The sequence below is a fragment of the Linepithema humile genome, chromosome 1 (genome assembly GCF_040581485.1).
Source record: "Linepithema humile isolate Giens D197 chromosome 1, Lhum_UNIL_v1.0, whole genome shotgun sequence".
In the NCBI taxonomy this organism is placed as follows: domain Eukaryota; kingdom Metazoa; phylum Arthropoda; class Insecta; order Hymenoptera; family Formicidae; genus Linepithema; species Linepithema humile.
In genome coordinates, this window is record NC_090128.1 from 42,850,116 (window position 1) to 42,874,693 (window position 24,578).

The window sequence follows — 24,578 nt, forward strand, 5'->3', positions numbered from 1 at the left end:
CCCGCCGAGAGCGAGCAGAACCAACAACATCCATTACACGTCCGTATCCATCCATTAAGCGACGAGTCTACGGTCGTCGTTTTGGACGCGCTTAATGGATTCCGCGGCAGGTCAGGTTAATCCAAGTGAAGATGAAAGTGAATAGAAAAGATGAACATCTTCGACGGGCGCACGCGCTTACGTAATGCTCGGATGCGAATTTCACGACATCTAATCTTTTATACATTTTTATCAGTCGCGGACGTGGAGTAGACAGCGGGATTCTCCATTTTATTTTCGCCAAGAACGTTTCTCCAGTTTGTTGATAAAAACCATATTTGATTTTGAAATATGAAATATTAAATTAGATTAATATTTTTAACACATTTAGTATCCCAATTTCGAAATAAAAAATAATAACACTTAATTTTAGAATGAAAGCTATACTTAATTTTATTTTTTACTACGATTCTAATTCCCGATATCTAATTAGAAGAATCTCGTTAAATTTAATTTAACTACCAGCAATTTGCTCGAATAATTGTATATATACTCGTGCGTTTATAACGGCCGTCTATCACAGTTTACACGATGATTGTATGTGCGGATTTTATCCCTAGAAACTTATCACAACGAATAAAAGTTTGAAAAGAAGGTTTATAGGTTATTCAAAGTTAATGCGCCATGTAACTCTGTTGTTTCCGAACTTTACCATCAGACGTATACCGTAAGTACGTTTTAAAAGGTGTAATAATATTTGTGGATATATGTGTGAAACGAGAAGGAAGGTGCCGATAACTCTAATACGAAAAAGCGAATGGAATCGAAAACATAGTTGAAAGAATGCAATTTCATTTGTCGTGCGTTACCACTGATTCACAGCCACTCTCGCTTTGATAACGTCTCATGCGGCCGAAAAACAAATTACTATTGTACTCGCGTTTTCCGGAAAGCACCTGACACTTTCCTGTATCGAGCGAGCTGAAATTCCATTCGGTGACATAAATTAGCGAAGACATCGAGGTACTCGAGTGCGCGCACACGTAGGCAAGCTTTGCTTTCTCTCTCTCTCTCTCTCTCTCTCTCTCTCTCTCTCTCTCTCTCTCTCTCCTTCTTCCTTGGCTATTATAGTTGCAGTCGCGGTAAGAAGTTGCGAATCAACATCTCGTTATCCGGGATTCGAAAACTTTCGCGTCTGCACTCAACCAACTCCCGGCCAATGCTCTCCCTCTCCTTCTTTGCTTGCATTTCTCCTCGCACATCCCTGAGAAGAGGCTGATTGTTGCACGACCTTTTGTATAATTTCCGTCTATCTCGAGTAGATTGAAGCCTCCTTTAGGGTCACAACAAAAGTAAGTAGACGAAATTGCGAGATTCAATTGATGAAACAGCGGATTGCCGGCCGGTACAAAGAAACCCATGAGAGACACTCGGCAACATCGATAACGAGGCATTACAAATCTCTTTCTCTCTCTCTCTCTCTCTCTCTCTCTCTCTCTCTCTCTCTCTCTCTCTCAACTTTCGAGACGTTTCTTGAATAACGACTTTGGCTACGCGGAATTTCGGCGAGGAAAGTGCGACGCGAATGAATGAATGAATGAGGATGAAGTCAAAGTCAAGGAAGCGCTTCGTTTCCGATGCTAAGAATATCTTATCGTTAGCGTCTGACAAAATCTGATCTAAGAAAAGTAGCTAATAGCGAAAATTTTGGTTGAAATATTTCTACGGATAGATCTATATGGCTGATTTATTTCTTAAATAAAGCACTTTTAATCGCTTTCTTAAGTAGAAACTTGGAGATTATTAATTAATCAATAATTAACTGGAGAACGAGACATGGTTTAAACTGATTGATTAACGCCGGTGATGTCGTCCGCAAAGTACACTATTAAATCTCGCTCCGCGCGATTAATTTTACAGCAGAGTGTCATCAGGGGAGTCGAAAACTTTGTGTGACGTCCTTCGTCTTCTCTTCTTTGCGTATCCTATTTCGGAGGGGGGATCTGGGGCGCAGTTTCTCTTCTTCCTTAACCCCGCCTCTCTCTGCAGGTCTCTTAATACGCGAGCGGTGTACAATTTCGAAACTTAAAGGACGAAGTCAAGGAGGGCTCCGAGCGAATTTTGCCTAAGTTCTCCGACTTCGCTTCCTCGCTTGTCCCTCGAATTATTTCGAGCTTCTATCCGTTGGTAAAAGTAATTTTGTTCTTGAACAGAGAGAGACAGAGAGAGAGAGAGAGAAAGAAAGAGAGCGGACGAGAGTAGCGCTCTAGCCTTGAGTCGAGTCAAGCTGGTGCAGATTCGATGGAAGGCGGCCGGGAAACATGCTTTTAGTTTATTACCCCGAGGAAATTACACCGGCGAATTTCCGTCGGCTTCGTTATTTTTTTTGCTACTCTTATGCCAGTATAACGCCAAAAGACACCAGCCGTCGTGTCGCCGCGTCGCACCGCTCTCTCTCTCTCTCGCGCGCGGAATTTAAGATCCGCTGCTTCCCGAAACGTGTAAGCTCCACTGCGCATTTTGAAGAATTACATTGGATCTTACATTTGTATTACTAAGATATTTCGCTCTGATAGAAGCGACTGCCGCTGTTTCTGCGGTACGCATGCAATCTGCGAAGATTTTATCCTTGAGAAAATGCAGTGGAATTCTTGTACGGAAGAAGAGAAAATTAAATAAGGACATATAATAAAAATGGACTATAATTATTTCTGATTTGATTATTGAAGAACTATCCGAGTTATTTTTCATAAGTTATTCTTATAAACGTTCTAGGAATTTTAAGATTCTAAATTTATATTATTTTATTAATTCTTTGATATTGCTGTTTATTTATTTATTTGAAAAATATTCTTTGATTATATTTATTTGTGATTATTGGTACAATTTAAGAATTTGGAATTGAACCGATAAATAAATATTATTTTGCGGAAATACTTCTTTCTCTTCCAATATGCAATTATAATGCGCTCCCGTGTCGATTTACGAGCATAATCTATCGCGCAACATCATAAGGCCATGTATTATTCTATTTTGAAACTTTTCTGCGCGTTAGATGCTTTTCTCGTAAATGCGAATCGGAAAGTTATTCAAGTAAAATTAGACAACGACTTGCGCTTGTTTTGCTTCTGAACGAAGGCTATAAAAAATGGCAATTGTTGTGAGTTTTAAAGTATCAGCCTTTCTGTCTCCAAGCATCATATTAGTTATTGAATAATAAATTGCCAATGTTAAAATTAATCTCTGCCGTTTTCAAGACTTTACGATGAGTATGAAATAAATATTTTTGATTAACATTTTAACAAACAATTACTATGTCGTACAGCTTGTATGCGCGCAAAATAAAAAGTGTCTCAATTTTGATGCCGCTGTACTAGCGCGATATTGCGATTGCATGCTCTACATAGGATACATTAAATTGATTAAAGAGTTTCCTATCTCCGTAATAGTGAGCGAAGGTGGATGGACGAAAGTTTCTAATTCACTTTAATTAGCCGTCACCGCGAGCCATCCAAACCGTCGGAGAAGGTTGTCTGTCACTAGCAACGGCAATTTTCCTCGGCGTCTGAGACCGCACGGATTATCAGAATATCGGAAGATCGACGACGCGGCCGCCGGAGATGCCGTTAATGTAGCCGGAAATTACGGAAGAGACGGCTTTTATTGGGTGCACGGCAACGGCGCGGCTCTGTGCGCGTTTCGACGCGTGTCGACGACCAAATTGAAAGCGGCCGCGTCGATAATCCGTTTCCTTCTCCGCGCGTGTGTCTGTGTATTGCTTTACGAGAATTATTTCAAATCAATTTTGACGGTAAACAATTTTTTCATCAAAATACGACGTGATGCGACCTATACACGTAATGTACAATATAATCTAAAGTATATTAATTATTTACTATCTATTAAAAATTAACTTTCAGAATTAAAGAATTCACATTTAAAAAACTAATCTATAATTTATTCGAAAACGGATTTTAAATTTATTTCCTCGCAGTTTCTTTAATTATTATAATTAAATTTGCCGTAGAAATATTGAAAGTCCAACAGAAATTTTAGAATTTAGAATTAATTAAATGCAGTGCGTTTTAGTGCGCCACAAAATTACATATTTATCATGCAATGAAAGCGCAAATCAAGCTCGAACAATTTAGAGACGCATTAAGTGTCTAAATATGTGCAAAGTCTGGAGAATTTCCAGTGAAATCAGTGTTCGGCGATCGATACGAATACTCGATTTTCTATAAATGTTAACGCAGGGTCATAGGAAGGGGATCGCGCGCGTCGTTGCACCGGCTGCGTCATCGCATAGCATAGAGAGCTAATTGGACCACGGATGTACCTAATCGAATCTAATGCGAGCAGCCGAGACTGTGTCTCGAGCTCCAGTAACGGGCCATGAATTATCGATAAGCCGCGAATGCTGTGTGTGTCTTCCTCCCAGCTATCAATGAAGTCGCACGTGGAGGATGCATGGCTCGCGAAGACAATACGACTACTATTCTGATAGTTGGAACACGACTCTTCGAGCGACGGCAGACTAACGTGACAGCTAGAAGCACGCCGTAGACAGAGTTTAATTAACTTTAGAAGGGCTGAGCTACAAAATGCATGACTATTTGAATAGCAAGGTGGAATAGTAAGATAGTTATATTTTTTTATAAGCTTGGAGAAATAAAAGAGAATAAAAATACTTAATGTAAAACAGTTTTTCTTTAAGTAAGACTTTTACAAGAAGTTTTTAATATAGGATTTTGTAAAAAAAAAGAATACCTAAAATTTTATGACAAGAGATGGTTATGACAAAATTAACATGTGTATGTCAGAATTTTTTTACTTATAGAGTTTTGTTTTATTTAGTAGCACATCTGTATCTCGTTTTGATACTTGTTATAATTTTTTATTTCATAATTGCAAATTTAATATTGATTTTTTGGGCACATGTATATTATGGATTCGCAGTTTTTTAATTTAAGAGATTTAATCTTGCGCTTTCTCCGGAAATTCCATTATTTCGCAAATACAATCACGTGTTGATTGTCTTGAAAATGATATAGCAAGCGCACATAAGATATACGTATAGTCGCGTAGATAAGACTTAACTGCGAATGAAATCCAAGTCTAGATCTGTCTCAGATCGACATCACGTCTCGTTACAAAAGTTCTCCATTAGCAAAACAAATACATTCTCGTCTTTTTTCTGCCCACAGCTAAGACCGCAGCAGATAAGACTCGCAGATAACAGCAACAACGAAAAATCGATAAGCTTGAAGGACCTTGTTCTAGAAAGCTCGGGCCAATACAAATGCGAAGTTTCCACCGAGGCGCCGTCCTTTGCCACCACTTATCAGATGGCCAATCTGACGGTGATTTGTAAGTTTTTATTTTTATAAATAATACTAGATATCTGAAAAGAGTTTTGTGCAATTTTCAACATAAAAAATTTGTAAAATTTTTTCTGCTGGATTTTATTCATAATATTTATATTTTATATAAATATATTATTCAAATTTTTTCATATATATATATATATATATATATATATATATATATATATATATTCATATTATTAAAATATATTTTTATAAATGCGCAAAAAATTGCACAAATCTTATTAAACTTCTTAATAGATGTTTGTTATTCTTTTTTGTAAACAAGTATTTGTAAGTACTTTTATTTTATAAATGTCTGCACTTTTTAAATTTATTGCGATGAATCGATAATCACGCGGTAATATTCATCTCGTTACACATAAAATTTTGTCATCCTATTAATTCACCAGCAACCAATAGAGATTCCCGTCTGCCTGTTTGAGTTACCGCTAACAATATCTGCCATTATGGGATATTTATGTATAACCGCGTGCGATAAACTATTTAGGTAACGCCCACGCAGCGTGCTGTTTTATTGTAAAATAGTTGTCCGTCGGTTTGCACCGCCAACCATTTAGCACATCCTCGCGCCATTAATTCGTGTCTTGAATACTCTCTCAAATATATTTCTTTAATTATCCGCGTTTAGTTGTATAATTGTTCTATGCATACAACTTATGATATAACACACGTTCTACTACATTATTTTATTTTTTTTAATAACGTCTAACGATTTTGTACCATGTTTATCGTAAAATAGAAAAATATGCAATTTATTTTTTAATATTTTATTTTTTTATTTTATTTTATTATATTTTTATGTTTTAATATTTTTTATTGCGTAGAAAAATATGCGATTTATTTTTTTAATGAAAAATTGATTAAACTTTTTTATTTATTATAATTATTCAGTTTGTGACAAAGAATATATTTTCTGAATTATATCACAGTAATAAATTTGTCTCGAAGTAATGCCTAGATAAATATGTAAAAGTATAACACGTATTTATGACTGTTCTAATTTCCAATATTAATCAATTTCTGTTGATTTTAACTGGCAATTAAGTGTATATTCAGAAGTAACTCAATGCAATTTACATAAAAATTATGTATTGATGCATCTTTTGAAACAATTTTCATAATTTGTACAGTAATAGGCAATTAAGTGGTAAAAGCCGCGCATGGCCAACCGGACATTTACGATAACACACTTACATTGATTTTATTTGCGTTTCGGCTACTGCCGGCTACCATTAAATCTGTACGTTTCAATTAACCGTTTAATTATGTGCATTATAATTCATACACGAATCACGTAAAATACGCGCCCGCCTGCGTTTATCAAGTTTCCTCTCGCTGAAATGGTATCGAGCAATAGTAATTTTCCCGGCCCAGTAATCCTAATAAAATTATTCGTGATTTGACTTGCCCGAATAAATCGGCAAAATACTCAACTCCGTCAAGCTACAAAAGAAAAATTATTACCGAAGGTACCGACATTCCAACTGCTGAGATTCAATCAGTGTCGAAATTTATCTTCGACAAGCGCCTCCGTTCGCGGTCTGCGAGATCAATTAAATGGTCGCCATACGAATGCGATATCCTCGTTCTTCTTTTTTTTTTCGTTAGCAACGGGAAAGCCGGTTTTCGGGACGACAGGTGCCGATGAATAGGTTCTCCCGAAAAAATAACGCGTCCGCAATTCTGGCTATCGCTCGCGGCTTTCGATTCTTGGTCGGGGCACGTAAATCACTCGCGAGTGACGAGACATGTTCAGGATAAAGCACTGTATACCTATCGAGCAGACGAAACTGCCATATCGTGGATTGGGTTGTGAGAATGCGAATCTGCGAGACGATGAATGTTCGAGAACCACGAAAAATAATTTCCTTCTTTACTTAAAAATCGAATTTTTATACTGTAATCAGCTTTGTAATCACCTTGGATTACTAAGAAGATAAAGAATAATAAGTTATCAACACCGTGCTTTGGCTCTACATTCCCATTGTTTTACTTTGAATTTTTATGTTATGTACACCGCATCATCAATCAATTTTACACGTATGCAAGTATAGTTTACAAATGTTTTTTATTTTTTTAAAATTATATTGAAGATTTATTAAAATTGTACAACCAACGTTATTTGGTCAGAAATATGTAATCGAATAATTTAATGATTTGTTAGTTATTATTTTAAATAAATGTTTTTAGAGGAAAAATGCAGAATGTCTAAATTTGATCTGTTTGATAGATATACAGTGTTTTAAATAAAAAAATAAATAAATAAACAAAAGAACGCAAGAAGGAAAAAAAATCGGAAACGGAAACCGACCAGAGAGAAAAAAGAGAGATGCGTAACTACGAAGAGAGAAAACGGGCTGCCCAGTTTTGCGAGCCTAACTCGTCGACCATGCGAAATTTGTTTCTGTCTGTAGCGTAGGTGCCACAGGAACTATCTCACTCCTCCTCTTCCTCCATCGAAAAAAAATTTACATCGTTTATCACCATACATCATCAGAAAAAAAATAAAAGCCAACGTATTCGCCTGTCCCATCGAATATTTTCGCCGGTGCAAGCCTATCTCTGCTTTTGATTTGCTCGAACTCGAATTTGCTGGCGCTGTCAAAGTGTTGCCCCGGCCAAATGCAAATTTTGTATGCCGCATTCGCCTAAAAATTGCTTTTTCGTGAATTGTTTCACATCATACTTGAAGTGAAATTGAGTCGTCCATTTTGGATAAAATAAAATCTTGTTTATGTACAGCTTGCTTTTATTTAAATAGTTACACCAATTATCAATAACGTCTCACACTGTTAATTTTATGCAAAAAAAAAAAAAAAAAAAACGAAGACTGCACATCAGTACAATCTTCGTTTGCTCTTGAATTGTTCAAATTTGATTCAATTTATGTGTTAAAGTTTTATTGATTTTCAATATGTGTACAATAATTTCGTAAATCTACAAGTTATTGCGATTTAACTGAGGTAATTCTGCAAACAGGAGATATAACGAGAAAAAGTTTTTATAAACACAATGGCGATGCGTTGATCGATACAAACGGAAAATTACGAAATCGTGACGTTTGCATAAAATAATTGAAATAGCGCAAGTGCGCCACTGCTGAAAAAAAGAGAAGAAAAAACTCGAGAGAAACCCGGAACATTTTCGCGTGCCATTCCGCGTCGGATTAATTTTGCGATAAATGAAAGACGCGTAATTAAATACGCGTAAAATGAAAGGCGGAAATTTATAAATTCCTCGCCTCGACCTTTGTGTCCGCGCAATATTAAAAAAACGAAGCAGGAACAAAAATATTATTCAGATGCGTCAGAAATGCCACAAATACCTTCTAAATCTTATTGGAAAGTTTGCTTTGGCACGAACAAAACGAGGAAATTATACAAAAGTATTTTTTAGTTATTTTTAGTTTGGGAAATATCAGACGTATCGATAACTGAGATTTAACATTAATGTTGATATTGTTGAATTATTGAAGACAGAATCGGCTATTTATTCATGTATCTCGTCGAAGTAATAATTTGTAGATATAAATTTAATCACGTTCATACTTAAAGCGGTAAATTTTTATCGAGGCAAGTGATTATAATTCATACATTTGCGAAAAGCGCAATGCTCATAAAATCGCAACCGGTGCTTTATATTCTTTGGACTGCTGATATTTCTCACAATGAAGAGTACATATAGTCATACGCGTATTTGAGCAACATATGAAAGGGGACACTTGGGGAATGTATAAAAGCTTAGAAATACATATATTCTCATAAACACGCAAGCAGCTTAATGAAGCGTCTTTCTGTCTGGTTTACTAGCAGCTATTCTCCATGTTTTTACTCTCATAAAAAGTTGTCACAGTGAAAACATTGGGAGCAAATACTCGCGCACTTGCGCACTTCAGTAAACTCGAATATTAAATAACAACAATTATCCTTGTTTTAATGCTGTAACACAACCATTAATTCCATTAATTAATAATGGGAACAATAACATGAAACATTTTTACGTGCGTGTACGTGCAAATATGCATGCTATGTGCGTTGTGCAAATATGCATGTATTAATAAAAAGAATATTAAAATTATTAAATTAAACAAGATGTTCTTTTTTATTCAAAGATATTACATTACCAAATTAATTCTGAATTAAACTTATATTAATATTTTGTTGAATTTGTACATTTAATTTGAATATAATTAAATTTTCAATAAAATAATATACTCTGCAGTACACGTATAACACATATTATATCTCGATTAAATTAAACACATTACTCGATTACACTAAAAAATTTCAATGGCAAAATATTACAAACAGATGCAGAAACAAAATATCCACCTAATTCCAGAACTTATACGATAGCGTCTTATTTAAGTGATACAAACTTCTGGATTATGCATGAGAGTCGCCGTCGAAGATTTGCTTGTCTCTCGATCGTTCGTCCTGTTATGATACCTTGCCAACTCCCTCGCGTCCTTTCGACAGTATAAGTCGACCGCCAAACGAAGTAAATCGGATAAAAGTCAAAACTTTCCTTCACTTAATTCTCAAAGCATTTAAATTTTATGCACTATTTTATATATTGCAAATTGCACATCTTTGATAATAAGATTTTCCATAAATATATTAAATATATTAATAATTATATTTGTCATTTCAGATATATTATTAATATTTCGTACATTTCCAGGTTTGCAATTACTTTTGAAATAATATCTAGTAATTTACTGATTACAATTTTACAAAATATCCTTTTATAATATATAGAGTCAAATCGGTAAAAATTATTATCCTAAGATTTTTTCTGTTGTGTAAAAAAACAAATTATGATAAATTATTATCCTATGCTTATTGATTATTAATGATATCTAATTAGCGGTATATTCCAGTAGTATATACAATAATAATGTTAGCCAGGCACAGTTGGTCGATAGCTCACAGTAGTGTAAATAGATCATTTTCGTTATAGACAGAACAATTCTCTATTATACTATTATTTATCAAATCACTCAATTCCAATACAATATTACATATTGTATATTATGATTATAATTTTATGTATTAAATATTTTGAGTGTTTCAAATTTCCATTTTTAACAAAATATAAAATTGTTATTAATGGAATAATTAAAAAAAGTATCATTTATTTTGAGATTTTACAATTCCACTATGCATCAAAGCGACTATTGTGCTTAATAGATTTACGAGAGATACTTGTGTGCAAAAAAAAAACATGTGATTCGTTCTATTGACTTGCTTGTTTTAATTCCGTATGGTTCGGCTCGATGTCTGAACGTTAAATCTCCTCGTAACAAGCTAGTGACGCGGTGAAAACACACAGCAAGAATATCGATGTGCGTTCGTCGGACAAGAGCACCAAATATAATTCCGGTAAAGTGCATAATTGAGATCCAACAAACGCGTATTACGAACCACGCCCGATACGCTTGCGAATTGATTACAGATGCGCGATTGGCAGAGGGTGCATTCTAATGAAAATTAGCCTCAATCAGAAAGAGAGAGACTAGGAAAACATGGGAGATGGACCTATACTTGCGCGCACAAATTGATCATTTGTGGTCAATTCGCTATTGTTTAATTAAACCCGATAGTACTTTTAGCGAGTACAATAGAACACGATTTCATATCGGTAGATAATAGTTTAATTCTATCTATAATTTTATCTAGTTATTTATTGTCGGAAAAAATGAATGAGTTATGATAAGATAATAAACAAATTACTATTTATATCAGTAAAAATGTCTGCTGAAGATACCTTTTTTTTTTAGTTAAAAATAAATAATGCGCATTCATGTTACTCCTGTGTCTTCATATCGTTATTTATATCGATTGCTCACCAAACTCATTTAACACGTTACATATTAGAGCGCAATTTATGAAAATGCAATATCCGCCGCCTGAAAACAAAAGGTTCTTATTTCAGTGTGAAAGATCACTATACACCAAACCATTATATTAATGTAAAATGGTTCTTTCTACCGACTGCGCTTTTTCCATCATATTAAACATCGTATTATAATAGAAGATCTCTCTGCACGTTTCTTGCAAAAAGCTATAATAATAAAAGCAAGGAGAATAATAATAAAACTAATAAATTAAAAAAAATAATTGTTATTCTTATTACCATTATTATTTTTTTACAAAAATAAGAAATAGAGAAAAAGTGCAGAGAATATTCAGGACAACGCTGTACACGATCTGCGTGCATGAGCGGAAGGAAAAAGAATCTCCGGTTTAACTGCAAGCGAGTATCGCCCGCTTAACCGGGCGCCCTCATAATCCCACTGCTACTTCGTAATTATTTCAAACAGGTTAATTTGTGCGGCCTGCGTTTCTCGTCCCCTTTTCCCGGCTAAAATCCGCGTCGTCATCTCACGTGAACACGGTCTTCGCATCACTTCTTCGGCTATCCCTAATTGTTAATTACAGAGCAACTTCCGGCAAACTTTATTAAATGCGTTGCGCAATGCCCTTGCCAGACCGCGCGGCAACGAAACAACCCCTGGGCTCGTATATCTAATTAAGCGTATTCGCGCGCGTCTATTTGCAGTAAGCGCCGAATTCCGGACCGGTGGAACGTAGCGAGTGGAAGCATAACATCCGGAATTGGAAGTAACTGGTCTAAGTACGCGCGAGATTCCATTTACCGGATGTGCCGCGAAGGAAGTGCAGCGCGTGTCCTGCGATATTCGCGAACGCGCGAGATTGGCGCGGCTGTTGTTTTCTCTCTCGCATTGCACTTATACATTGCGCTATCATTTGCTATGAAAATGTTCGCTAGTGGAGCGCTCGTAGAAATGTACGTAAGATGTAGCTCTCGGAAATGCTTGCACTTTTTATTCGCGACGAGCAAAGTGTTATAGCATTTGCTGAATTCCATTTGCTCGAGTGTTTTTTTGTTTTTATTCTTGAATACTTGATAAACTAGTGAGACATAAATCAGAACTTCTGCTTTTAAAGAACATATGCATCGCAAATTATAATATTTATCAATATCTATTAGATATATTGGGTTATTTCAGATAATGTTTAATAATAATTTTAATTTTAAATTATTTTAAAAATTATAAGCTTTTAGATATTTTAGTGAAAAGATTTTAATATCTGATTGATTTTTTATTTTTTGCCTTCAGTGTTTCTTGATATAACGCACAAATTTAATTAAATTAAAAGATATTTTTAATATTAAAAAATATATACTTTTTTAAATTTTTATATAACGGAAAAACTGTTTTATATCTAAAATTTTTGTTTAATTCGGAACTGATCTTTTGTAGATAACTTGAAATTTGAATTCTTAATTAAAAATAAATAAATGGCTGCTAAGTCCGTATTAGTGTACTATGTTGCATTTTAAACGCTCTATTTTTAACGCAAACGCGTGCCTCATCACAACTCCTTAAAATTTCATAAGAAAGCCACGCCGATTTGCTAAGAAAATTTGTGTGAAAATGCTTGCGCCGGCTTATAACATACACACATGACTGAATATGTACTCTGAAAAAGAATATAAACGCGTACAACGAGCACGTAGCGAGTGTGCATACCAAATCGTAGAATCTACCATTTACTGCACGCGTGTGCTACGCCGTGCTGCGGGCGGCTTCCGGGCTTTTCACAAAGCACGTTAGGAGGCACGTAGAAACTCCGGATCTCGGGCGGATTTATTTAATGAGAGTATAAATGCGGATACGCTACAATGCCGGGTTCTTTCGCCGCTTTATCCGCCGCGTATCACCGCGATAAATTAGACTGGCGTGCGCCATTAATTAGCTTTACGTTTCGTAAAATATTCCCCAACTGTGCTTTTCCGCTTTCTCGAGTGGCTCCGTACTTCCTTCTGAGGCATATTTAAATCCTCGTAATAAACAAAAATTAACAGTAATGCAAGGCGCAAAGATTAAAAATTAATTTAATTTAGTGATTATGATAAAATTGTATTAAATTTGTTCGCTGGCGTAATCACTTACCGAGAGATGTATTGAAAACTTGACGCATCAAACTTAATAACGCAAAAACATCGTGTGTAATGAGATCTAATAATGCTCAGCTTATTGCGACTGCGCATAATTTGATAATCGATATGTGATATTTCGTTTCGTTTTCTACAACGTACAATCGTTACATCATTATCGCGATATTATCAGATTCGACACTCAAAAAAATAATCTTGCAATAATAGCTAAAATTTTCTAGGTGTAAAAAATTAACTAAAACAGATAAATGATTAGCAACTGTTGTGATATTGCATATGTAATTACTTAATCAGTTTAGATGACAGAAACAGAATATATATCTGTATTGTTTGTGAACTTTAAAAAGAAAGTTTCTCTAAAGCGGCTATCTATATAAGATCAATCACGTGTTAGATCATGCAATGAATAACATTTAGCAATGGTACCTAAATTTTTCAGAAGCTATTGCTAGAACATTACTGCTATAAATTCTATATGTGACAAACAATGTTTTCACAGATACGAAAAATAGCGATACATTCTTGTTGCGATATCTAGAAATCTAACTACATCAGCGAAATATTTTTTTGAGTGGGTGACGTTACGTATTATACAGTAATTATTGTCCGACTTATTGCGGATTTAAATCGACAAAGTTGCTCGGAAAGAACACTTTTGCTGAAAAATCAAAAAATTGTGCCAGATACAGGAAAATAAATTTTGTTGGACAATCAAAATTTATCAATAGAGACCACTCGAAACTTTGTGCTGCGATATGAAAGAAGTTTTGAATGTTCAACAAAATTTATTTTTAGATCTGTATCTGGCACAATTCTTAGAACTTTTAGCAAAAGTATTCTTTCTGTGTAAAGTTGTATACAGACGTAGGATATAAATTAGGAATAATAAGCGACATACAATTAAATTATCGATATTGATGCAATATGACGTTCACAAGCTGTGTAACTGCCAGTATATAACACTTGAATGAAACGGTGTGGAATTGCAGTATTCTGTTAAAGTCTTGCTGCAATGAAGCTATTATTATCTAACTTTCCTTTATATATTGCTCGATCAGAAATACTAGTCTATATATACCACAATTACCTTTATAGTGTCTTAAAGTTGATAGTTAACTATCGCTTTCTAGGATATCCTAAAGTTGCAGTAAAAAATGACAAATAGATTTAAATAATTGTTACATTCTCAAAATTTATATGTATTTTTGTTACAAAATTCTATATTTTATATTTTATGATTATTATATTACGTCATTATATTATTTATCTTTTATTTTTAATATTACACAACTTAATTTTTGTTGTAAATGACATTTTTTAATCATTGACAGTTTTTAATTATACAAATGTAGCAATTAATTTTATTTTGGTTGCATTTATCTTCTATAAATAAAATAACGAAATATCTTTTACTTCAATAATAAAATGGCAAAAATCTACTCCCTGCTGCTAATAGCAAAGTAATTAATCACGATTAGTACCGATTGATTGAACTCTTGCACACGGTATCTTGGCAACTTTTCAAGGAAAATGTAACTATAAACAAGTTGCAAAAGATATATCAGATGCAAGATAGAAGTTACGGAACGCTACGCGAAAAATCCTGACCGTTATGGACGTATCTTGATCAGCAGACTCTGTCAGGGTATCTTCGCAATTTTGAGCGATAAGTAGAAAAAGGTGGATGAGTTCAGCCCGAATACTTTTCTCATGAGATCATCCAGACGGCAGTAACGTGAAACGTGGATGGCGAGGAGGGATTTGTTATTAAAAAAGTACATATATAAGAGTGATGTTAGCACTTATTAAAGGAATGTGACTACTACGAGGTTAAGAAACAAAAGCGGGGGAAATATAATATAGAACCGTACTCGAGATCTTTCAGAAAGACTCAATAGAACAGAGAAGAGCGTTTATTAAGGATGAAAGAAAAATGTAGGGAAAACTCTCAAGACAAAATTACAAGAGGGAGGATACAAAGAGAGAACAAAAGAAGAAAGAGAGAGAAAGAGAGAGAAAGAGAGAGAGAGAGAGAGAGAGAGAGCAAAAAAGTACTCGTCAAATATAGGCGACAAAGAGAACGCATCAGAATGTCGAAGAAAGAAAGGATGCCAGTGATGGCGGAACGTTCGGTATCGGAGAAGAAATGAGAACGATGTGAAAAAGGTGCGAAAAAGGGAAAAGGAAAAGCGAGAAAGAGAAGGGGTACAGATAAAGGGAAACGTTAGGCCGCGCAGGGATGGCCAAAAGGATTTGGCGCGATTCCAGAACCGGTCAATCGACAGTAGATAACCGTCAGGCTCATTCCGTGCTACGAGAATTCTGCGAGTAAAAAGCTTACGTCGCAGAAGAAAGGAGAGCGAGGAAGAAGGCGAGGAAAGAAGTAAGAAAGTTGAAGGGAAAACGATATCAAAGGGAACCCAGTTCGCGAGTCACGCTGGACTTTAACGCCGATTCGTCTCGAGCTGGCTCCCGGGCGATTGCAATAAAATCTGGCAAGGAGCGCTGGCCAGATTTTGCGGCAACTTTGCAAGTATAAAGTTTTGCCTTTGAATACTGTACGACTAATGATGTTACGTATCTCTGTCATTGCAATTGAATGCGACAGATTAGGAAGAATTTAAGTGGCAAAAATAGAAGGTTCGAGAACCAAGCTGAAAAAGGAATAGGAATTGAAATGAAGCGCTCAATCTTTTAAAAAATTCATAAGATGCAGACTTGTTGAAATTAACAGTAACAATTGACGTCGCTGTACAAGCTGAAAAAGAAGGGTTGCAAATATAAAGATTACACACACACAATGGAAGAATTATAAAAAAAATATTATATCGCATGATGTATCGTGAACTTTGTAAAATATGTTAAATTATGTTAAATTATGTTAAACAAAGAGTTTCGTATGTTGATGTTGAATTTTCTGAAATATGTTAAATGAAATTATCTCGCGATATTCGTTGTATGAAAACGTATTCTTTTTCTACTTTAATATAATGTCTGCGCGAACTTTCGACGAAGATAAAGAGGAGGGCTTTTGAAGTAGTAAAGATGTCGAACACAGTCAAAGATTGAATTTTCGACCAGGGCTACGAGCTACACGTAAGAAAGATATTCCCCTCGGAGCTTCAATACGTCGGATAAGTAAGTGGATAAATTTCTACCGAGAGTCGCCGGAAGCAAGGCCAGCGAAAGAAAAGTTCGACAAAATGGAGCCTGAGGAAGCCAGTATAACCACCAATTGTCGGAACGAAGATGTAAGATTACAATTTGCACCCCATTAACCCTTTGATTTTCTCCGAGTGTTTAAAGCAATTTGTCACTTTTTCTCCTTTTACGTTGTCGTGCATATAAAAGACTTAAATCTAACGCAATATATTAAACTTAAATGAACTAAAAATACTATTTAATATATAAAACTTAAATTTAATTCATATAATTCATAAATTTAATGTAAAGCATTAAATTTTACTTATTAGGTCGTATTATGTCAAATTGCTATATTAAAGCGCTATATTTTCGACAAGAAATTTTATTCAAACAAAATATGCACGATTTGCTAACTGATGCTGATGCTCAGTGTTTTTTAAACTGACTATTAAATAATATATTCCATTTTTTTAAACTTGACGTTTTTAGATTTCATAAATTGCTTAAATTCTGCTATTACTGTTTTTTGAGTAATTAACGATATTAAATAATGCTTATCAGGAAATCTGATTATAAAAAATCAAAGGACTAAAGATTAAAGAATGTTTGTTATCTCTAGTAAAAATGAGAAAATTATTATTGCACAAAGAAGGTGAATCTGTTCGTCGATGCTGCGAAAATAATACTAAGTATAATCTAATATAGCTGAGCGAACACAGAAGGTAAAGTGTAGAAGAAAAAAGCGCAATATTCGAACCGTGATAGCGATCGAGCGTGGAAGTTCTTGAATCTAAAACGCTGAAGACGTAAGACGTAAGGTCGTAAAGACGAAGGGTCAAAGATCGAACTCTCGAATCCCTCTGGGATGGCGGTGAAAAGATGAAAGAGAGAAAAGAAGACTGACAGAGAGGATGGTGAAGAGGGGGGGGGGGGGGAAAGAAAAGACAGCTGGAAAATCCAGGAGTTACGAAGACACGGCCGATATCTAAGTGGATAAATTTCTGACAAAAGAGCCGCCGTTGCTGGAGAGAAGGTGTTTGAGACACGTAAGGTGAAGCAGGCGAACTTGGCGATGAGAAGAAGTGAGAAAGGTTGATATGAAAGCGGCGGAAGAAAGATGAAAACGATGAAATCCGGATCTTTGCTTACTAATACAGCGCGACCATATGCCGCGTAATGTCGCGATTTCTATGATAACGATATCTACTATCCCTCTCTATCTCTCTCTCCCCTGTGAAGAAACTTCGAGTTTATCCGGCGATGGGAAGAAGGTGGGGAACGGGAAAGGGTTGGAGATTATGTACCCGGTGGCGGATAAGTGTACTCCGAGCCCGCTTATCTCGATCTAAGAGGAATATTCACTAGTCGCGGTACACTTGTATTTACTTTCGCGTTTATTTATCATGCTGATGAGGAAAAGCGCCTGGCTTATCGCGAGCGCGACGGGATTTTGTTGTATGCAACTTGCTGCCGCAGTAGGCGATTTCGTTACCTCGGAATTTCTCGAGATTATTTTGAGATTCTTACTCGGAATTCTCTTATCCTGCTGGAACTATGAGAAACGCGTTTGCGCTTGTGCGCCCGATAAGAAAATATATTACTGTATAATACGATTTTCATAAGTTTTGCGAAAATGTTTTTGAGATAAGGTGAGAAATGTATGTGTGAAACTTTTTTTCTATAATACATACAAATTGATCGAGAAACATATCATCGAGATATGCATATGCCTGTTTAATTAATATAGAGAGAGAATAACAACATAAACCAAACATAGTTATACATAACGCTACATAGAAACATAGGTTACGAGATGATTGAATTAAACACGAACCGATGCAGTTGCTTCCCAATATTAACTCGATTTACAAGCATAACATGTACATGAAATTGTTATAACAAGAGAAACAACGAGTGTTTGGGGGTAAAACGAGGCAGACATGACTAAAAACACTATAGGTTTGATGAAAAGTATGCACTTTTATTTACACAAATATTCGAACTGTATACATATACATATATATGTTATTAATTAGTTAAATCATTCTGAATAATCAAATATTACTACTAAATTAAAAACTAATCTTTAACTTTTTAGTTTAACTAATAATCAAAAGCGTTGAGCGTTAAAAATAACAATACAATAACGATTAAAATACTAGTAATAATATTTTAACGCGTTTTATAATTTAGAAAAAAATTTACTCTTAATTTGCGAAGACTAATTTATTAGAGGTGTTCTTTTGCTTTTGGCGAAGACTGTAGAAACCTGCAATTTACGTTTCGAATGCAATGAGAAAGACAATGCATACTCGCTGTGCCTTCTTGTAACAGCTTGATGGAGCTTTTCGTGAAAATTTAGCATTTGCTCTCGTTTCGCTGCACCTTGCAACTTTCCTTGGAGCTGTGCTGCAGTTCGCGAAAAGACGCTCGGGATATTCGCGCGCGGAAGCTCGCGGGATTCGTCTTGGAATCTTCCTTTCTCTCGGCCAAATAGCAAAAGGAGATACTCGGAGGATAACGGGGAGAGATCGGGTCGAATCTCTTCGAAGTGTACCACGATTGAACGCGATGTTTCCGCTCGAGTAAACCGCAAGACCGACCCACAATCGTTGCCTTAGATAGAAATCCGTAGCTACGAATGTCGGCGAACGTACTTTCCTTCGTGCGAAAATTTGCGAGCGCTCTAAAATCTCCATGGACACTCTTGGAAGCAATTCTTACAACAACTTACGACACGATAAAATTAAAAAGCTGATTTAATGAGTTTTGTCAAGTTTCTGCATCGCGTTTTTAGAAACTGAAATAAAGCATTATATACATATAAGTGGTGATATTTTACAAAAAAAATAGCATAAATTGACGCGAATGCAGAATTTGTGACTAATTTTGAAAAAATAATTTATCTTTTCAAGCTTCAACACTTAGATCAAAGAAAATATTCGATAGATGATTAATACATCAATACCATCGTAAAAACCATTAAACACAGATCTACGTGTATACGTATGTGACTGTACAGATCAAACTATTTAATCGAATATGTAGGTAACATTGCTTTCCATGATTAAGAGCGGCTCTTCAGGCAGGGTCAAAGGGACATCCTCGTAATCAGCCGCTATGTGCACGGATCTGTATCATTGCTCACTGGAATATTAAGATCCATGATATGAGATCCAATAATCTGTTAGAATTGATGATTTGAACTGTTCAAAGGATTCAATCGCTGAACTATTAATAAATTTTTAATATCTGTATACTATTTCCGTATTTGCCATTCTGGCGAATAATTTATTTGTAATAATTAGTGGAAATGTTTTGAAATATGGTTATATTACAATTATTTAAATTAAATTATTGAATGCAATGCAATTACAAAACAATATGCACTAATTGTGAGCATAAGAGAAATTACAACGTTTAATGTCAAACGCAGCAGAATTCTATTTTCACATTTGCGTAAAAAAAGTATACACTTTTTTTTACAAGAATCTGATATATTTGATGAATATAGAATGTTGTTTTACTAGCTTGAGACGTGGGTGGAGTGAGAAAATTAATTTTGCTAGAATACTACGAGAGAAACGCTCGCCGAGAAATTGAAATGATTGAAGAATTAATTGGTACGCTTAGGGGTTGTAATGCTCTTGAGTATACTAAAGAAAACATACTGTCTACTTTGTAGATGTAATATTTCGCATCTCGATATTTTCCCCTTATATAAAGCAAACGATATAGAAGTGGATACTTCAACTAGAGGTAAATATTTTCACGCTTCGTAACCTTTTATTCATCGGACAAAACTCGAAAACTTGAAAATAATCCAAAAACATTTACTTCCAAAATTAAAAATATTACGGAATTAAGATTGTATTTACATTGAAACTGAGAAAATAAATTAATTTAATTAATTTAATGAATATAATATATAAAAATTTTTTAATTATGACAGAAATTTAATTAAAACTTATCAAAAAATTAGCGATCAAAATTAAGATTAAAAGACCGATACGAAGCATCGCGCAGAAACTTATAAATTATTAATCTTGTGTTGTTATCGCTTCGATGAAATACGATCTTTAGAGAGCAGAATAGCGAAGAAGAAAACCAGAACAGCGTAAATGCCAAGCGGCGACTGCATGGAAAGAAAATTTATATGTTCCTTTACTTAGTCTGAAAATAGTACTGCAAGCTCTCTGAAACATGAGTAAGTAAATCACGGAGATAATAGTACTAAAATATCATACTCCCCAAAATCCGCATTCGCTCGAACATTATAGCTACTATTACCATCGAAATTTCTAGCAGAATGCAAATATGTTATTATTAATTAATATATGTATATTGTATAATACAATATAATGAATATATTGTTATGCCTGCGCTGATAGAGATAGACATATTATATTTTACTTTTTACAGTTAAATTTTTCATGGAATAAAAGATTTGATTGTCGTAGAATCTTAAAATAAAAATGATGTCGATTACATAGATTTTTCTGTATTTTATTAACAATAAGATTGACAGAGAGCCATTGTTAGCTCATTGTTGTTCTTAAAGCGGAAATATCAGAAAATATAATCGGCAAGCGCAGATATTGAGATTTGATAATTTTTTTATTTATCGAAAAGTGGATATCTTTTTCAAACGTCATTTTAGTCTTTTACGAAGCGTCAATTCGTTGTTGATGATGATTGTGAATTAATAATCAATTGTGGCCGAAGGGAGAGAACGAGATGTTTCGCAAGTGTAAGGTGCAGTTGGCATTTTGTCGATTGTATCACATGATATCGCACGAATGGATTAATCTTGCGCATTTTCACAAAATGCCGAAGTATTTCCATTTTCTGGCCAATACGCGTGTACGTACGTATCTATGTACGTTATAACGTTCAGGCATGCACGTACCTTGGAGTATCGTAAATATTCATGAGGCCATAAATATTCATGCCAGTCTCGTTCAAAGAGAATCGTTTAAAGAAGGAAAAACCGAGAGAGAAACGACATCGAGCTTCTTTCAGGGATATATCTTCCTTTTATCTGGTGTCACTCGAAGAAACCAGCATCTTGGAAGCAATGATAGAATGTATTTTTGACGCATCACTATTATAATAAAAAGCGCATTGCAGTTCACTGATCAGTCACTATCGGTTTGTGACAGAATACAAAAATTATTCTCGCAATAAACTGAATTATTAAGTTATACACGCGTGACATAAACTGGAACTGTCGTAAATGTTTCTTGAGTCTGCTAAAATATGTTTCAAAACAAAATCATTTTTCAAAATCGCTTATTTCTTAATTTTTATTGTTATACTTTTAATATTGAGTAAAAAATTAACGTACTCGAATAAAAATCGGAAAAGTTAGTCAATAAAGAATTATATTTTCTATATTAAAAGTGCAAAGCTTCTTGGTGTATTATAATTATAATACGCGATAATGATCGCAACAATTTTATTATAGATGCCAACTGACATTCGTCAAAATTACAAAAAATGGTTTTTATCCCGCAATGACTTTCCTCGGGAAAAATTTTACAACACAATAAGGGTTTGCCTGTTTGTCGCGTTTTTTCTTTCCACCTATTATCTCGTTGTGTGGTCGCTGTTACGACTGAAATGTAATAGAAAGCTACGCTTAGAACGCAGCGGTTTGTCCCACTCTTGCTGCCCTACCCGTTTTACCGAAGAAGCGTAAGGGAATCCTGGAAGCTCTCGTTGAAGAAAATTCATTTCCTCGACAACGATCGTTCGAGCGTGTTACAGGTAGGTTTGCGGAATGGCGAGCCGGATACCAACACGGAAAGGAAGGTTACAAGAAAAGCAAGCTACTACAACAAGTCGCAACATGCAGTATTGTAGGGATACGAATTTGATTATCGTTCGTGAATTTCACGAAACGGAAGCCAACTTTGAAACCGCTACGAGAGAGATAAGACGAACATTTTACAAAGGACGATTGCTATGCGACATTTTATTCTCAATTCGCGAAATTCTACAGATTCGAAGTAAAGGAGGAAAGTAAAATAGAACAAGAAGGAGTTAAGGAAGAATACAAATATAAAGTAATAAGTATGATACGATTGTGAATGAGATATCTAAATTAACAGATACATTTAGAATTTCGATTAATAATACAATCAATTATCAAATTAATAATATTAATATTGCTGCAATATCATGGCTGCCAAGGTAATTAGCAGCACTCTACAACATCCACGAAATTGGCGGGGGGAAACAAGAGAAACGTGTAATCGTACGCGCACATGATCTCTTCTCTTGATACTCTCGTAAAGTTTTAATTGCTAATTAAGTCAATGTGTGTCAATGAGTTATGTTGTATCGGGAATGTGCGCTACTTCACAAACTTAATTCAACAACAATTAGTTGCGCGTCACATATTGCGAATCACTTTCAAAACGTGCTGCTTAAATAATTATGAAAAAGTTTATGTACATATACACGTATATTTATTTCTTTTAATTACCGTGCTTGTGTGTATGCTTTTGATTCTATGAAAATAAAGCAAAATGTAGATATAAATAAAGATAGATAAATATAGATATATAAAGATAGATAAATGTAGATATAAATAAAGCAAAAATTAGATATAAAAATGTGTTGAAAAGCAATAAGATAAAAACATATTAAATATCGCAATCGCAAATGTCGTACATTTAATGGCATAGTAAGCAAAGAATTGACATTCAATCCTAAATTTTGACACAATTGCGCTGTCTTTCTACTACTATATTGTTTTGGCTTCAAATTTACGTGAAAATCAACACCGAATAAATTTATTCTCATTGATAATATTTCCGGATATTTTCCTTCGTCCACGTTCACGCGGATTTATGCAGACAGCGGTGTACGTCGACGAATTAATTGGATTAAATCGCCCGCAGTTTAATATTCATTTCATGCCTTATAGAGACGCCACGAGGCTCACAGTTCGTATAAATTGCAGTGCCTTCAAAAAGCAATTTCATTTTGCACGTAAAGTTACCGCGGAATATGAAAGCAAGCTATCTTCTCCCGACAACCCTCTCAATTAGGAACTTAACTCTTGCGGAGATTATTACGCCAGAAAAGGAGCGATATTTGGAGCGATGTAATATCGGCATTATAATACGGACACAATATAGAAAGTGAATTTTAATAGAAAGTTACATTTTTTTATTCGCCATAAAGCATCCAAAAAATTTCCGTATTTCCCGTTGCTACAGTTAGACTAACCGTTGTGTGTGCTATTTTGCAAAACCTCTTGTATTATCAATTTTATTATATTTACATAGTTTGATATTTATTAAATCTAATTTATTTTTTACCATGTAATCATCAACTACGTGTGTTTATAATTGAAGTGACTTGTGTGAGGAAATGAGAATAGTTTCTAGCACACACTCGTCGCGGATAAGATTTCGTCGTTATGCATATTAAATTCTGCAAAAAAAAAGAAAGGAAAACGTAAAAAACCTGCTGTGCCTGCAATAATCCTCGTAATTACGCGCTTAAATCACTGTCGGCAGAGTTATTGCAGAGGAATACTTTCCGCGCGGCCGAATGCGCTCGCGAATGCTCGAATCCTGGCAGAACGTCAGGTTATCCAACTTTCCGCAATCCTGACAAATTTCTTTCCCTCTTTTCCTGATTTTGCCCCCCGGCAGCTACCGGTATGCGCGTTATTTCCTATTCTCCGTGAAAATCGATAATGCGAATACTTTTGTGATGAAACTTCAATAAGCATTTGACTCTCGAAAAATATAAAATCAAAAGACTTGGGCGCAAATACACAGAGGCACAAAAAATTGTTTTGTCAATAAAGTAAAATACTAGATTTTTTATATACGCGTCAAAAGAAGTTTGAAAACACCTAAATTTTAAATAATCTAAAAGCGAAATTAAGCTAGCCGATTGTATTGCGATAAATGTTGATTTTTATCAAACAAATAGTTATATTAAGTTTTATCTTATTTTGGTTGTGCTTAATTATTACAAAATTTGTATGTTACAGTTGTTTATGTCCAACTGCAGCATCAGCTGAAAATTCTTGTTACATTTACAAGTTGCATA

At 34.8% G+C, this 24,578-nt stretch overlaps 1 protein-coding gene across 2 annotated transcripts in view; it reads left to right on the plus strand.

Moving 5' to 3' along the window:
* Window positions 1-24,578, plus strand: part of LOC105675049 (uncharacterized) — a 236,865-nt gene that overhangs the window by 151,603 nt on the left and 60,684 nt on the right. For both annotated transcript variants that reach the window (XM_067361107.1, XM_067361106.1), the window contains one exon: window positions 5,187-5,349. In XM_067361107.1, the coding sequence (XP_067217208.1) occupies window positions 5,187-5,349 (163 nt within the window). The remainder of the gene's footprint in view (window positions 1-5,186; window positions 5,350-24,578) is intronic.